Source organism: Zonotrichia albicollis, chromosome 12 (genome assembly GCF_047830755.1).
Source record: "Zonotrichia albicollis isolate bZonAlb1 chromosome 12, bZonAlb1.hap1, whole genome shotgun sequence".
Taxonomy (NCBI): domain Eukaryota; kingdom Metazoa; phylum Chordata; class Aves; order Passeriformes; family Passerellidae; genus Zonotrichia; species Zonotrichia albicollis.
In genome coordinates, this window is record NC_133830.1 from 7,243,623 (window position 1) to 7,259,392 (window position 15,770).

The window sequence follows — 15,770 nt, forward strand, 5'->3', positions numbered from 1 at the left end:
GGAGCACTCTTTTCCACCCAACTTGTGAATCGCACTTGCCTTCTAATTTGCCACATGCAAAACGATTCCTCTGCTTTGCAAGTTGCTTTTTAAGAAGGGAGAGAGAGAGGAAAAACCCAGCTCGCACACGAGCGATTTGTGCGTCTTAAACTGGAAGGAAATTGTGCGTGGAGAGGGGGGGCTCGTCTTCCTCTCTCTGCCCCAACCCACCGCGCTCCAGCCCGGCGCCTCGGCTTGGGGAAGATCCATGGTGGCATCCCCATGTCATTCTGCTCAAAGTGACTTCATATGATGTCAGCTTTAAATGTTCGAGACCGTGATCTGACGCTCAGGAAGATGTTTGCTATCAAAATGTGACTGTGGCCACGCTGCGCTGCTTGGATGAGTCTCGCCGGAGCTGGGCAAAGGTAAGCGGTCCCAAGGCGAGCCCCGCCGCCCCTCGCCGTGCCCCCCGCCCCTGCTCCCGCATTTCCCGCACCGTGGCCATCGCTGGGGCTCGGCTGGGTGGCATTGGACTGGGGAAGGTTTTTCTTTTTCTTTCCCTTTTTTTTTTTTTTTTTTCTTTTTTTAATACTAACAAGGTCTAGCTTGCATGTTACTTTAGCGTGTTCCGCTTAATGAGCAGTAATCTGGTACCCTACGTGCCATTGTTCTTGAATATGTTCATTTGAATGTAAATAGGGAGGGGGTGCCGGTGGGGGGTGGGGTGGGGGGAGAACAAGGTGCTTATTAAATTGATTTGTCTCCTGGCTTTTCTGGAATGCAGAGCCGAGCGCGGGAGCGAGTCGCTGCTCACACCAAGTTCCCGCACGGCGGAGCGACATGGCGAGCCCGGGGTCGCTGGAGACGGTCATGCCTTCCTCCTGCCCCCGGCACGACGGCAGAGCCGCCACCGCTAACCCCTCCAAGACCCTGGCCTTCTCCATCGAGCGGATCATGGCAAAGACGTCGGAGCCCAAGCCGGCCTTCGAGGAGCGGCACGGCGGGCCGGGGCCGGAGCCAGGCAAGAAGCCGCTGAGCCTGTGCTCGCCCCTGCCCTGCGTGATCCCCATCCCGCCTCTGGGCTACGAGCTGCCCTCCAAGACTCTCAACTACTCGGAGCTGTGGAAGAGCAGCCTGCGGGGCGGCGCGGGGCTCTGCAAAGCCAACTGCGGCGTGTGCTGCAAGGCAGAGCTCGCCCTGGGCCAGCCCAGCGGCCGGCTCATCAAGCCGCAGGTCATCCACCAGGCAGGGGCCGTTCCGGCCGCCCCCCGCTCCCTCTACTACTTCAACTACCTGGACGCCGCGTACCACCCGGCCGACCTCCTGCACGGACAGCTCTTCCCGGCCGGCCTGCTGGGCGCCCCGTCGCCGGGGGGGCTCTCGGCCCACCAGAAGCTTTTCCTGCTGGAGAACGCCAAGCTGGCGGGGCTGGCGGCCGAGAAGCTGCCGCCGCCGCCTCCCTTCGCCCACAAGGAGCGGCTGCCGGGACACCTGGACCAGGTGATGAAGGAGGCGGCGGCGGCGGAGCGCGGCGGCCCCCCCAAGGGCCACGCCAAGATGGGGGGCGGCGGCGGCGGGGCGGCGGAGGGCAAGCCCAAAAACTTTACCTGCGAGGTCTGCGGCAAGGTAAGGGGGGCGCCGGCATCGGGCGGGGGAACCGGGGGCGGCGGCGGCGGCGGGGCCGTGCCTGACCTCGCCTTCCCGGCGCTTCCCCGCAGGTGTTCAACGCGCACTACAACCTCACCCGCCACATGCCGGTGCACACGGGGGCCCGGCCTTTCGTCTGCAAGGTCTGCGGGAAGGGCTTCCGCCAGGCCAGCACCCTGTGCCGGCACAAAATCATCCACACGCAGGTAGGTGGGGGGCGGCCGGGTTGCGGGAGGCGGCGGCCGCCCCTGCTCTCCGCGCAGCCCCCACTGACGGGCCTCTCGCACCCCGGTGCAGGAGAAACCCCACAAGTGCAACCAGTGCGGAAAGGCGTTCAACAGGAGCTCCACGCTCAACACCCACATCCGCATCCACGCCGGCTACAAGCCCTTCGTCTGCGAGTTCTGCGGCAAGGGCTTCCACCAGAAAGGTGAGCTGAGCCGGGACGCGCCGGGCCCCTCGCCCATCATTAGCGGGGATTAAACGCGGCGAGCCCTGCCCGGCTGGGGAAAGCGAGGGGCGCGGGCAGATCCGCCGCCGCTCCCAATTACTTTCCCTCTAAGCTGGGCCGCATCGCCGGGCAGTGCTGACGGTTCCCCCTAAATGCTTTTTAAATGAAAGGTGCCGGGCCTTGGTCCTAATCCAGAGCCCTCCGTTTGCCGCGGGTCACCGGGCTGACCCTGCCTCTCATTTGTGCCGTGCCAGTTGCGCGCTGCTCCGCGCTGACGAGGACCGAGTTTGACAAGTGGGACGGGGGTGCGGGTGGAGACACTTCCTAAAGCCCCCCTTACCTGTGCACCGTGCGGCCCGGGCACCCTCGGGTAACCCCCTTTTCCATCTTTTTCCTCTTTCGCAGGCAACTACAAGAACCACAAGCTGACCCACAGCGGAGAGAAGCAGTACAAGTGCACCATTTGCAACAAAGCCTTCCACCAGATCTATAACTTGACTTTCCACATGCACACCCACAATGACAAGAAGCCCTTTACGTGTGTCACTTGCGGGAAAGGATTTTGCAGAAACTTTGATTTAAAGAAGCACGTCCGAAAGTTGCACGACAGCGTCTCCAGCGCTCCTCCGCCGCGGGACCCTGGGCGCAGCGGGCAGAGCTAAGGGCCCGGCGCGCCGCCACACTCGGACCTGCTCACCCAGGCCAGCACTATTTATCCAAACCAGCCTTCGCTTCTCTGTCCTTTTTTCCCAGCGAGCTCAGCCGCCGGTAGCAAGCGACCCCGAGCCGCAGTTGTATATAAGAGGAATCTTATTTAACGGCGCGTTGCGCCGCCGGAGCGGGCCAGGACGGGCCGGGCTGGCCGCCCCCCGCCCGGCGCCAGGACAGCGCTCTTTATACATGTCTGTAAATCTCCATTTTAAATGTACGCTCGAATAAGTGAGGAATATATCTATATCTATCACGGGACAATAAACCGGCCCTTCGCAGGTGTCTCATTTCCCACCTGGGCCCCGGCCCGAGCGGGCTGCTCGGCGCTGTCCCCCCGTGCGAGCGCGGCTGGCGGAGCCGGGCCCGGCCGCTCCAGGGCCCGCTGAGCGCCGCGGGCACCACAGGAGCAAAAGGAGGGCGGGAGGGAGCCGGGCGGCTTCAGAGGGCCGCTGCCGCCCCCCGGAACGGGGTCAGAGCCCTTGCAGGACCCCCGGCGGGGCTGCGCGGCCCCGAGCGGCAGCGCGAAGGGCGGCTCGGAGTTTCCCAGCGCCGCTTTTCGGGGTCGGTTCATTACGGCGTGTTTAAACCGCTCCTGAATGACTATCTTTCCTTGCATGCAGATAAAATGATCTCACGCTTGCTTTCCGAGTAATGACCCAAATTAAGAGAGAAAACACAGACCCTTCAAACCGCATTACATTAATCTAATCACTCCCAGCAGGCCTCAGAAACTCTTTGTGATCAGAATATGGATAATCAAGCACTTGGATTACACTAAATATTCCCTTCTCATCTCCCCCCCTCCCTCACTTTTAATACGCAAGTGTCTATTCCGGCCACGTCGTTAGGAACAATATTATTCTAGCGGAGAAAGGAGATTGAGGAGGCCGGGCGTGTGCGTGCTGCTCGGGCCGGGCTTGCCAATGAAGAGGGGAACGAGAGAGGCACCGAAATGCCTGGGGACGGCGTAATGGGGAGCTCACCTTTCTCCGCTTAATTGAGTGGTTAAATAGAGGGAGGCGAGGACGAGCACAGCTCGCCGCCGAGCGCAGGAACGGGAGTCAACCCCTCGCTCCGGGTTTCTGGATTCATTATTAGGCTGCGATGTTCTCCAAGGAGGGGGCTGGGGCCGGGGCTCCGTGCTCCGTGCTCCCGCTGTAGAGACGGGGCGATTTTAGAGTTTCTCGGGGTTTGCATTTTCTAGCGTCTGAAATAGGGTTTTGACGGTTTGAGGAGCGAAAAAGAATGTGCAGTGATCCTGGCAGCGGGGAAAGATCATAACTGCATTTGTTAAAAAAAATTGGGAGAGTTTTAGGTGAAAAGGAAAATTTAAAAAAGGGGAAAAAAATGCAAACCCCGCCACCGCTAAGCCACCTCTCCGGAAATCCTGTCAGGGGGAAGCGGTCCCGCAAGGGAAGGGGCTACGGCAGGAGGGAGCCGAGCCCGGCTCTGCCGCCGCCGCGACAGACGGGGCGGGACAACCCACGGGCCGGGGACAGCGGGAGGGACCCCCTGTCCCTGAGGACACCGTGCCGGGGCGGCCTCGGCAGGACGAGGGCCCGGAGTTCGGGAGCGGGGCGTGTGCGTCCCGGGGGGCGCCCACGGAGCCGCTCCCGCTGCCAGGTCCGGGGGAAGCGCCGCTCCCTCGGCACCTCGGGCGCCGGGAAGAGGTCTGGGCTGCCAGCCGGGAGCCGAGAGCGGGAGCCAGGCGCGGCTGCGGGCCCCACAGACAGCGCGCAGGCTGCTTCCTCAGCTCTCCTGATGGGCGAGAGCAGCGCGAAACCCACTCCCAGGGAGGGAATTAAGGAAGTGCGTTCTTATCGCATTTTTATAAAAAGCGGCGTTGTTGACAGAGCCGTCTGGGGGGAGGGCGGCATCCCCGTCACTCTGAGGGCATCTCGGGGTGCCCCGAACGCCGTGCCCGCCGCCGCCGGTGGGCTCGGTCACCGGGCCCCTCCTGGGATGGGCAGCCCTCCCCGGAGCCGCTGTCGCTCCGGCTTCCCCCCGATCTCGGACGCTCCGGGAAGGGGCCGCGGCACCGCGCCCGCCACCGGCCGGCCCCGGACCCCCCCCGGCTCTCGCCCGGATCCCGGCACACACAAGCCGCAGATCGCGGGGGAGGGGCGGCTCTGTCAGACACACACACGCCAGAGACTCCAATTATCTTCTCCCTCACAAGATGTTTCTGCTGTCCACGACTGCTCACACTTCGGCACTCTTGCCAGCAAGCCTCAATAACACAAAACCCGCACAAAAACCCCTTTTCCCGGCGCCGCAGCCGCGCGCACAACAGATTGAGCGGTGCCGGTGCCTCGGGGGGAGGGTTAGAGGTGCCTCTGAGCGGAGAGCGACGTGCCAGCGCCTCCGTGCTTCCCCCTCGGCCCGGCCGGCCCGGCCCGGCGCTGCCCCGGCACCGGGCGGCTCCCAGGTGCGTCCCGGCACCGCGCCGGGCACCGGGAAGCGACCAAACCTACAGGCAGCTGCGTTGCCCTTTTCCCTGCACTCCGCTCTCCAAACGTCTGAGCAACCAGTTTGCTGCTAGAAACATGTTAATTGCCAACGGAGCTCATTAAGGCATGCACATGCAAAACACAGCGAGGGAGATTAAATGGACAAAAGCGCAATAATGAACTGTCAAAAATCGGACCCATCTACACGACCAGGAGCACTCAAGAATGAGGCATTTAGAGGCAACAAAGGATTGTCTGGGACAGGAAGAAAGGACGACCTAGACTTTTGTTTAGTCAACACAATTGATTACAAATGAGAGATTAACAGGATAGCTTCAGAGTTTTTTTGAAGGAGGCAGAAGAGAAAAGTCCAATTAAGTGCACCGAATGTTAACTACATTGATTTCCACGGCCAGCGCTGGAGAAATTCTCATTAAACCATCCCTGGCGATCCCTTTTGGAAAGTAATTTGTCTCCCTGATGGAGCAGAGAAAGGGAGCCATGTAAAGAGAAAGAAGCGCTAGTTCTTGGCACAATGAGCTTAGGAGACACACTGGAAAGAGCCAAAGGGGGAGTTAATGAGCATCTGACAAGCCGCTTGGACCCGGGCCTGGAGAGCAGCGATGAAAAGATGGAATTGGCCAACAACTATTCTTTATATCAAACATAAAAAGGCCAATCTGAAACAGCGCTGCTCAAAGCTGGTGGGGAAGAAAAGAAAGGCCCCCAGTGAGGGGTGGAGTGGAGGGCTCAACTGCCCCATTGGGACAGGGGAAGAAATGCACTGGCATGTCCCTCTCGGAGCGAGCGGAGCCGCTGGCGCTCGGCTCTACCCCGGGCGGGCACGGCAGCGGGGCCCGGCAGCCCCGGCCCGGAGGCGCTCGCACAGACCCGAGCCCGAACCGCCCCCGAGCAGCCGAGCTGGGGGCAGTTTTAAGAAGTTATCCCGCGGAGGGAGATCAGCGGCCAGCCCGAATCACGGCGGCCCGGCTCTCCCCGAAACACGCTTTCCTCCTTCCTCCCTGGGCTACTTTAACCCGACCCCTCCCGCCGCGCCCCCCCGGACCGGGCACCGCGGAGCGCAGCGCAAGGCAACGCGCGGCGTGTAGACACGGCTCGCTCGGAGGCTCTTAAATCAGATTAGAGCTCGTTAATAACAATTTTGGCTTAAGTCTGTATTGACTTAGGTTTAGGAATGGCTTAGCACTTTCGCTTAAGTCAACACCAGGGCTAAATTGACACATGCCTTTCCCAAACCGCCGTGTCCCCCAGGACGCCCAGGTGCCCGTATGACTTGTCCTTCTGCCTCTTTAAGCCCTTTTACGGAAGTATTTGCATGATTTTTAAGTAAGCCTACCCGGCCTCGACGGCAGCCATCCACTCCTGCGTGCCATCCACGAGGGTCCCCTCCAGGGACGGGTTTCACGGGCCTCACCCTCCTAGGCTGCGATCAAGGCACTTGTGTTCTTTTAGGTTCCTGCTGCCAGCCCTTGTGCTCCTTCCCCAGCCCTCATGGTGTGGCTCCTGCTCACTCCCCCAACACCTCCTCAAGTCCCCTCTAACTCCTTCAAATTTATACCCTGGGTACCCCCAGACAGCCGGGGCTGCATCACCATCCACAGCCGAGTTCTGGAGAGACTGAGGCTCCAGGGGCAGTGCCCGGCACCCGAGGGAAAAGCCGGCACGGCTTTCCCTCCAGCCGGGACCGACAGCGGCCACAGCGAGGGCGACAGGCTCCCTGCCCGGCTACCTTAGACCCATTGAGAACCTCATGCAGATGGGGCGGGTGTGGCTGGGCAGGCACAGGGGGCCACCAGCAGGGAAAGACACCCATCTCTTGGGCTGCCATCCTGGAGCGGTTACCGCGGTCACCCCACGGCCGGCCAGTCACCCCATGGCCATCCTCTCCTGAGGGTTCCTGCACTCAGACCCCACACCACGGCCAGCGTTGCCCTAACCAGTCACCCTCCCACCTCCCCACCTTCTCAGCAGCCCTGTCACAGGTACGGCGCTGTGCTGACCGACACCGTCACTGTCACCATAGCACCGCAGAGAAGACACGTGAGGGGGAAATTCCCTTACTAGCTGTTTTCCACCAGACACCCTGATTCTCCAAATGACACTGCCCCAGCTTTTAACCCCACCCCCAACCTACTCTTATTGCTAACCCTGCCTAGCTCAAAGCCGTAGCCTCGTGTTATTTGTATTTATCTCATTGATTTACTGCAATTGCTTAATTGATTGAATTACGGGCAACACGTGCCCTCAATTAAAAATTAAAAAAAAAAAAAAAAAAAAAAAAAAGGAAAAGGGTACATTTAGACTTCTGTGCTCTCTGTTTCATGGGCTGCTTCTCCTCATAAGGTGTTGAAGCTGCAGCTGGGCCGTGTGACTCAGCCCTCAGGGAGCCTCGGGTGTGTTCCCCAGGACCACAAGCAGCTGTTCAATGCGGGTGCCTCAAGTCACCAGTGATTTCAAACTCTGCTTTAAAGTGATTCCGGTAAGAGCGTGTTTAGTCACCAAAACACCTTTTTTGCACCTTTTTTGTCTCAAATGGGGACAAAATGCTGTCAGACACAGATCGCAGAAAAAGTCTGCTCCCAGAATTGTGGGTGTATAAGCCCGAAACAACACATAACTTGACTTCTACAAATATTTGCATCTTTGCCGTCTCCTACGTTGGCAGAAGAAGCAGGCTGATAACAAACTTTAAAACAGATCTGATCCGAGGGCAGAAGTACTCCCAGCCGATGGGACAAGGAGTGGGGACCTCTCTGGACCCACTTTTCTCTCCCGGCTCCTCGCCGAGCCTCTCAGAGCATCCCCGGCCCCTTGCGGGCCGCCCCAGCCCGCGGGCAGTGCCACAAACGTGGCCACGGCAGCGGCGGCGAGCAGTGGGACCCCCGTCCCGGCCCAAACACAACGGGGATGGCTCTTTGAACCACCTGGGAGACCGAGGCCACGGGAGCCAGGTATTTTCCCACATGAGCGCCACTGCAATGGACACGACTGTCGTGTGAAGGGCTCAGGCGCTTAAAGCGCACAGAGCACCTGAGACCTCCTGCAGCCGAGGTCCCGTTAACTGTCTGATACTCCTTCTACTGCCTTCTCACTGCTGCCAGTTGCCAAGACATTTCACATAAATAGAAGCTTTATTATCAGCCTCTCCCTTCTGATTCATTATGTTAATGAATTGAGATATTACCAACACTGGATTATCGTATCTATCAATGAATCCAGCAAAAGAAAGCTAATTATAGAGGAAAAAGACAAGTGTACCCGGAAACTTAGTACAAAGAAACGCCCGAGAAATAGAGCAAAGCAGCTGCAGTAGTTTAAGCATCCTCTAAACAGAGATTCCAGTTGTCTGGGGACCGCGACACTTTGGGTCACATAGACAAGCCTTTTCCCTAGGGATTAACGGATACGTTTTTTACCCTTAACATTATTAGTACCAGCGTTTCCAAGGAATCAAACCCGCTGGCCAGAGCTTTCCTGGGAGCCTGGGCGCCGCTGAGTGAGGGAGGACACTCACACAATGCGCTCCCACTCCCTCTCCCAGCGCAGCGCTCCCGCAGTGCCCGCGCCCCGCTCGGCCCGCCCGGCACCGCCTGTCCTCCCCCGCGCACAGCCAGCTCCTTCCCACCGGGCAAACACCGGCACACGGGCTTTGCTTCCTTCGGGGTTTGCTATCCCCTCCTTTCTCCGTTCCCCGCAGCCGCTTGGCTCGGCGTTTTCCCGGCTGGAAGCAGCGCTGCCCCTCGGGCAGAGCCCGCAGCCGCGGAGGGGCGCGGGGCGAGCGCGGCCGCGGAGCGCAGCGCGCAGGTTCGGCGGCGCTGAACAAAGCTGCCGGCATGTGCTTCACTTTGAACGCATTATCCTCCGGAAGCTTTTATTGAGCAACACTCAGAGCTCCCTGAATGAAGCTATTGGAACACATACGAACTAAATGGGTAAAGAAAGGCAAGTCTGGTTACCAAAATTACATTTCTCATTTCCCATTCACCGCCGTAAGGCAGGTACTTATTTACTGCGGCTTCAAGCTACGGTAATTAGTAAAGGAGACTGCAATTTACCTAAAGGAAGGCAATTTTTTCCTTTTATTAATTTACAATAGGTTTGTAAAATAATCTTACAGCAGCTGGTTCTGCTTGAATCTGTTTCAAAAGTGTGATGTAAATACTGTCTCACACTATTTTGTTGCTTATTAGGGTTTTCTGGTAGGTGATACGACTGAGAGTGAGGGGAAAGAACACCACACATTTATTTTTAAGATTATCATCACAGCGATAAAACTTATGGGAAGAAGCGAGCATACTTTCTACCCGTATGCGTTAAAAACACACGTATTCAAAGTAAGCCAAATGTAAAAGCTACAACTGGAAGGCTACAAACACAGCGGGTACAGCTTAGCGCATTTTCAAGAGCTGTTTTAACTGTGTTTAAAAGGAGTAGCAAATTCCCAAATTAAATCACCCTATTTATAGCAAAGACAAAGAGTTTCACACAGCAGGAGGATGTACTGAAGAACCATTTTCCCCCACCTGTTTCCTTAGCAAGGGTTTAAGTATCTGTATCTACATCTTCCTAGTAATCGTATATCTGAAGTAATTTAGTTTACACATTATGAAACAATAGGAAGAGTGAAAATAATCGATCTGGGATTCATTACATTTGGATTTTTCATCAGTAAACTTCTGAGATTTTAATCTTCATTCAGCAGATTAATATTGCATATCAGAGTCAGAGGAAAGCAAACACCATACCTAAGCAAAGTTATTTATCTACTCATTGTTCACACTTGGCTGCAGCAGGCACCAATTTACATCCAACTCATACATGGAATGCAACACTGATCAAAGCTTTATTTCAACTATAACACAGTATATCCATGGATTATAATCCTTGAGCAAACAGAATATCACAGTAATGAAGACCTTAGCATTACAAATATGTTAAAACAGCTTGCATTTGAGGTGATATTTAAGGTCAAGTTGTATCTGAACACAAGTATTAAAATATTATGAAAATTACCATTATGGAGTAAATAATGTTTTCTTTCAGATATAACCTCTAAAAGTACATTCCCTTTTAAATTTGGTTTTCTTATTTTTCAGTACCAACAAGCTCAAACTGAGCAACTACATCCCCAGCCTGGTCTATGTGAATGAAAAAGACAGAAATTAAGAACTATAAGCTCAGCCTAAAAATTAGCTCCCAACTTCTATGAAAACATGATCCTGAATAAATACAATCAAGAGGATACCATAGTGTCAGATATGCATGTAAACCAACTTATTATTTCAATATACTCTCAAATTAAATTAATAGGCTTGTGGAAGATTCTGCAGAGTAAGAAATTTCTTATGTTAGGAAAAAGTAACATGCCTTGCCTTCTGCTCCTGCCCCCACAGCCAGAATAACTGAGAAAGTAAAAAGATTGAGAATGTGATGGTAGAGGTGACAAGATGGGTAAACAGGCTGTGCTCCTGGATTAGTATTGGGGTTACTCATCTGTGCATTAAACTAGAAAAGTATGATTAATTATTTCTTCTTGCAAGATACTACAATATTAACTTACAAACAAGACGACCTTTTCTCACTGCTCTTTACTCAGTTGCTGTTCCCCACCTAACAGAAAAGCAACAGGCCCTGAGGACCGCTGCACCTTATGTATACATATATTGGAACACAAAAGGGCAAGAAGCAAGTCAAGACTATAGAATAAGAAGTTTTTTGGTGGGGGGGGTGTGTTTTTGTTTTCTTTTTTTTGGCTTTTTTTTTGTTTGCCTTTGGTTTTTTTGTTCTTTTGGGTGGACGTGGTGAGTTTGTTTTTATTTTGAGAAAAAATTTACTCACAATGAGTAGGAAATTACAATAGATATATATGATGTAATTCCTATATTTTATATTTTCTTTTATATATAGAAATGCTTGGGATAAGATACAGTATAACTACATAGAATCAATATGTTTGAAGTGACTGCCTTGATCTGGTGAAGAATACCCATTCAAGATCTCATAGGTATATCAGTACAAATCACTTAGGGAGATTCTTAAATTTTTTTAAAGCACACCAAAATTTTATATTTGCTTTCTCAAATCTGTATCTATAAAAAGGCAAGTATCAAGCTAGCCCAGCCATGGCAAATTAAACTCAACAAATGTAAGTAGAACAGGAGATCCCATATAATTATGGTTCCTTGCCACTGCATGGCCCAACTCAGCAGACACTTGTCCCTGCCCCTATTACTGTGCTATTTCACAGTCATAGGCAATTCCATTTATTTGTTTCAAACCACAGGCCAACATGAAGGCCCTTGTCTCTGAGAACAGTCACCTACACATATTCCTGCTTTAAATGGTTCTTTTCATCCAGTTGTTATTTTCCTGGACATGTTCCTACATAGTTTTCCTTGAACTAGTTGCCCTATTGCTTCTAAAGCTATGCTGCAGGAAATAAAATTAAATTCCTTCCCTGAAGATAATTTCATTTTACTCTCAGGCATGCTATGTGAGCACCTAAGTGCAGCAGGGTAAGCTCTCTAACCCTGCTTGCAGGTGCCTTTCATGCACATTGCCAAACTCTCACCCATGGAGCTGCCATGCACTCCAGGTCCACATGGCCAGATCTCCTTCCAGGGGAAAGCACCAGGGCAAGGAGAGTGAGAATCTGCATCGTGTCCCAGTGGTTAGGCAGAGTCAGAAGAGATAAAGATTCGGATTATTCCATGTATAAAGTATTTAGGGGCCCAGATTTTTGTTGAAGTGATTTCCCTTTGGATGCAAAGAACAGGATGAGTCCCATTGTTAGTAACTGCTCATCCATCCCTTCATTCTGAGTATCATCTAGAATAGGTTTTCCATTCTTGTGTGCTCAAATGGTTCCAATTATTTGCTTTTTAAACGTGAGCTATACAACTGTAAGATCCATACACATTCCCACTAAATCAGACTGAGAATCACATTGTGAGTTTACAGAAGAAAATATTACCAAGTTGTCTTTGTGACAGAACACTGAGTAGGTATAAAATTGCAATGGTCTCTATGCCAAGTTTTTTTTAAGCTCTCAGCTTGTAAGATGAAAGCCTAATTTGATATTTTTGTAGTTATATAACAGTTCTAATATTTTGTGACATTTTGTATTGTGACACTATAGATGAAATTGTCATCGGACTGACACCCTTTACTGTTTATTCCTTAATTACAACTGTTAACAACACTGCAGAGAAGCGCGCTAATCTGCCATCACATATTATGAAAACAACGTTATTGTTACAAACACCAACACCCACTCAACAGGATAATTCTAAGATGGCAGTTTCTGTAAAAAGTTATCAGTTTAATGGACACTTCAATAGAAAAAGTTTAAAATGAACTCCTAATATTCCTGTGGAAAATACACAATTTAATATTGCACCTAAAGTTTTGATTTTATTGTGTCAGTGATTCTTCATGTTGCATAGGAATATAATGTTTTTTGAACGGTGGAGTCTCTCTCTATGTAGTATGAAGATGCATAGCTCAGATAACTAGCAGACTAGTAATATTTGCAATTACATTTTCATATCCTCACACACTGGCAGAGGTACTTTTTTTTCCCTACTACTTCCAGGTTGGGGGTGGAATGACGTTGTTGCAAGAGATTAAATTTTAACAGTATATTGACTGTTAATCTGTCCAGGTTCTTAACAATAAAAGAAATTAATATTTTATCAGCTTCTTTTGCTTAGGAAAGAAATTTTTTTGCAGGCCATGTCACACACCAGAAAGGATCTTCCACTGAAACTGACATTTCTAAAAGTTGTGTACCAGTGAATTTTTCACAATAACTGAAAATGAAAATATTACACCTTCAAATTCTACGAGATATCAAAGTCAACTTCTAGAAGTTGCAGATGTAATATTTTCATTTTCGGTCATTGAAAAGCTTTCCAGACTCGTGGAAAGCCCCTGCCAGGGACCTTTCAGTTTGCTTCTTCAAACTTCCCACTGCCAGTGACCTTTCAGTTTGCTTCTTCAAACTTCCTGTACCTCAGAAGTTCTCACTTGTAGATTTATCAGCAGAAAAAAAACAGAATTAAGAGCAGCCTAGAGGTAGCACAAAGCCCTAGAGATTCGTTTGCCCACCCGTTAGACAACAAATACAATGCAGGCAGAAGGAGGTTGGGAAAAGCTGCCTGGAGTGAGGGGTATGAGTGATGAAAGCGGCAATGACAAAAAAACCAGGGAAAAACCAGATGCAGAAATTCTTCAAGTTTCTTCCTGCACAGGTTCCTGCAGAACTGCTAAACTCTGATGCACAGTCTGCCTTTTTGCTAACAGTAAATTCTTCCTTTCTGACTCATCCACGCAGAATGCATGCAGCACAGATGACTGAAGTGAAGAAAGATAATGCAAGAATCTGTCTTTACTTATCGCACTTATATGTAGAAGCAGAGAATTAAAAATAACATAAAACCCTTCTCACACTGAAAACCCAATTGCCTTGGTGGAAATCTATACACAAATGTTTCTCATTCTTGATACTAAAAGCCCATTTGAGGATTGCTTCTCTAGTACAGAATAAAAATAAGGAATCGTACACAATGCAACAATGGAATTAAATAATCCTGTGTAATTCATTTTAATTTAAATTATTTACATTTCAGTTTAATGGCATGATATTCTGTTGATATCTGGATGATCTTATCTGCTTAAGTGATAAATTACAAAACAAAATGAAACTAAAATGTTTATTTTTGTGAATCTTCTTCAGAGTAGTTTATGCTCTGCTTTGTAGCTTTCATTTTCTTAAAGTCAATAGGAACTTCTGCTCTTCCTAAAAGAAACTCTTCCCATTTGGGGAGAGATTCTTTTATTGATGCCCAATAGAGAGTCTGAGAAAGATATAAGAAAAAAATAAACTTAATTTCAAAATCTGTGTCAGCCACTTTAAAACAATATAGAAATGCAATGCATTATTAAATCTTACTTTAAGAGTAAAGCAATTCAGAAAAGAACAACGCACTTAACATATGAAATTTTTAATCTCTTGTATGATATAAAATATCAGCTTGGAAATATTTCATTCTGCAGGACAAACTGTGAAGTGACTGAATATGCCCTCTTGTGGTAAGCAACACATCAGTTTAGACCTTAGAGTACCTTTAATAAACTATTTTCCATGATTATATACTTTTCCAAAAGCAGTTTTTATATTTAAGTAGGTATGTTACTGGAATTTCATTTTGCAGAGGAAAAAAAGTTAGAAATGAAGGCTGCCCCTTTACCAATGTAAATTGATCATTCTAGAAAAGTTTACAATACTATACAGAACTATAATTCAAAATATTTGAGTAAAATTTTAGACTTGATAAGTCACTGATGGGAGTAATCATATCCAATATTTGGATCACAAATTAAAATAATAACAAAAAAGGTGGTGCATATTTAGCGAGTGGTCTAGGAGAATCACTGTGGATCATCTAACCTTTCCTCTTGCTTTACACTGTGCCTCTGAGTAGTAAATGTAACATATTATTTATCTGTGTTATTACTCATTCATCATTTTTGTGTTGGTAGGATTTTCAGGAATATTTTAAGTGCCAGGTATAATTTTTTTCCCCACAAAATAACGTGCTCTAAGAACTGTGCTAAGATAGCCCTTTAACCCATCCACATATGTATTTATTGCCATTGATGTCCATTCAGAAAAATGCAATTTTGCAGTATAAAACAGTTATAATACATATGTAGTGAGCCTTTTTTTCTTGACTTATAATGAAGGAGAAGTGCAGCATAAAACTGAAGATCCCCCTGCACAGTATTGGATTCCTGGCTAATCATTTTGATCCTTACATGTAACTCAGATATAACTATGGCTCTTGCAGGTTTACAAAAATATTTTCCTCAACAGATTTACTCAAAGAATCTTTTTTGACAAGCATATGTGCTGTCACACAAAACTACTCCGACTCAGCAAGCTGGGGATCCATTATAGCCATAACTTTCAGAGTATATTAATACAGACACATACATGGCTGAGTGAAATATGCTCAGAAGTGTTTTGGAACAAAGCACGCGCAAGAATTTTGTACCATGAAAGAAAGTTTTCTTTTCCCACTATTTATAGCACTCTTCTCTAGAAGCATAAAAAAAAAAAAAAAAGCTGAAATAGGATCTTCTCCTTCAAATAGTAACTCTGCTCTCTCCAAAATTTCACCACTGCTGCAGAGTGCAGGCATTCTGCAGCCACGAGCAGTCGCTCCGCAGCCTCCAGTGTGTGCTGACTTCAGTGGAGGAGCAGCCTCACACCCACCATGGACCAACTGACCCAAACACCTCAGGGGAGCCTCCAAAGTCACTGAAGAGTCTAAAACTACTTCTGAACACAGCCAAGATAGGTTCAATGTTTAATATTAGTAGGTTGGCATCTACCTTAGCATCATTCAAAACGTACAAGTATTCAGGAAAGGATGCACCCTTTTGCCTAAAAATGTCTAAAAATAATAAAAAAGCCACGGAAGGGGCATAGCCAGTGTGCACCC

The 15,770-nt window shown here is 49.8% G+C and overlaps 2 protein-coding genes across 3 annotated transcripts in view; one reads left to right on the forward strand and one right to left on the reverse strand.

Annotated features, from left to right (window-relative positions):
- FEZF2 (FEZ family zinc finger 2) lies at positions 1-13,446 on the forward strand. Of its 2 annotated transcripts, none has more exons than XM_074550479.1 (5): positions 1-407; positions 767-1,608; positions 1,701-1,835; positions 1,927-2,059; positions 2,486-13,446. In XM_074550479.1, exons 2-5 carry the CDS (start codon positions 823-825, stop codon positions 2,740-2,742), a joined length of 1,311 nt encoding a protein of 436 aa, XP_074406580.1. In that variant the 5' UTR covers positions 1-407; positions 767-822; the 3' UTR covers positions 2,743-13,446. The 2 variants fall into 2 exon arrangements, with proteins under 2 accessions (XP_074406580.1, XP_074406582.1); XM_074550481.1 differs by lacking the exon at positions 1-407 and adding an exon at positions 649-673.
- The window catches only part of CEP15 (centrosomal protein 15), a 20,637-nt gene continuing 7,704 nt past the window's right edge, over positions 2,838-15,770 (reverse strand). Inside the window, exon 5 of the mRNA XM_005488384.4 lies at positions 2,838-14,120. Within this exon, the coding sequence (XP_005488441.3) occupies positions 13,977-14,120 (144 nt within the window). The 3' untranslated portion in view covers positions 2,838-13,976. The remainder of the gene's footprint in view (positions 14,121-15,770) is intronic.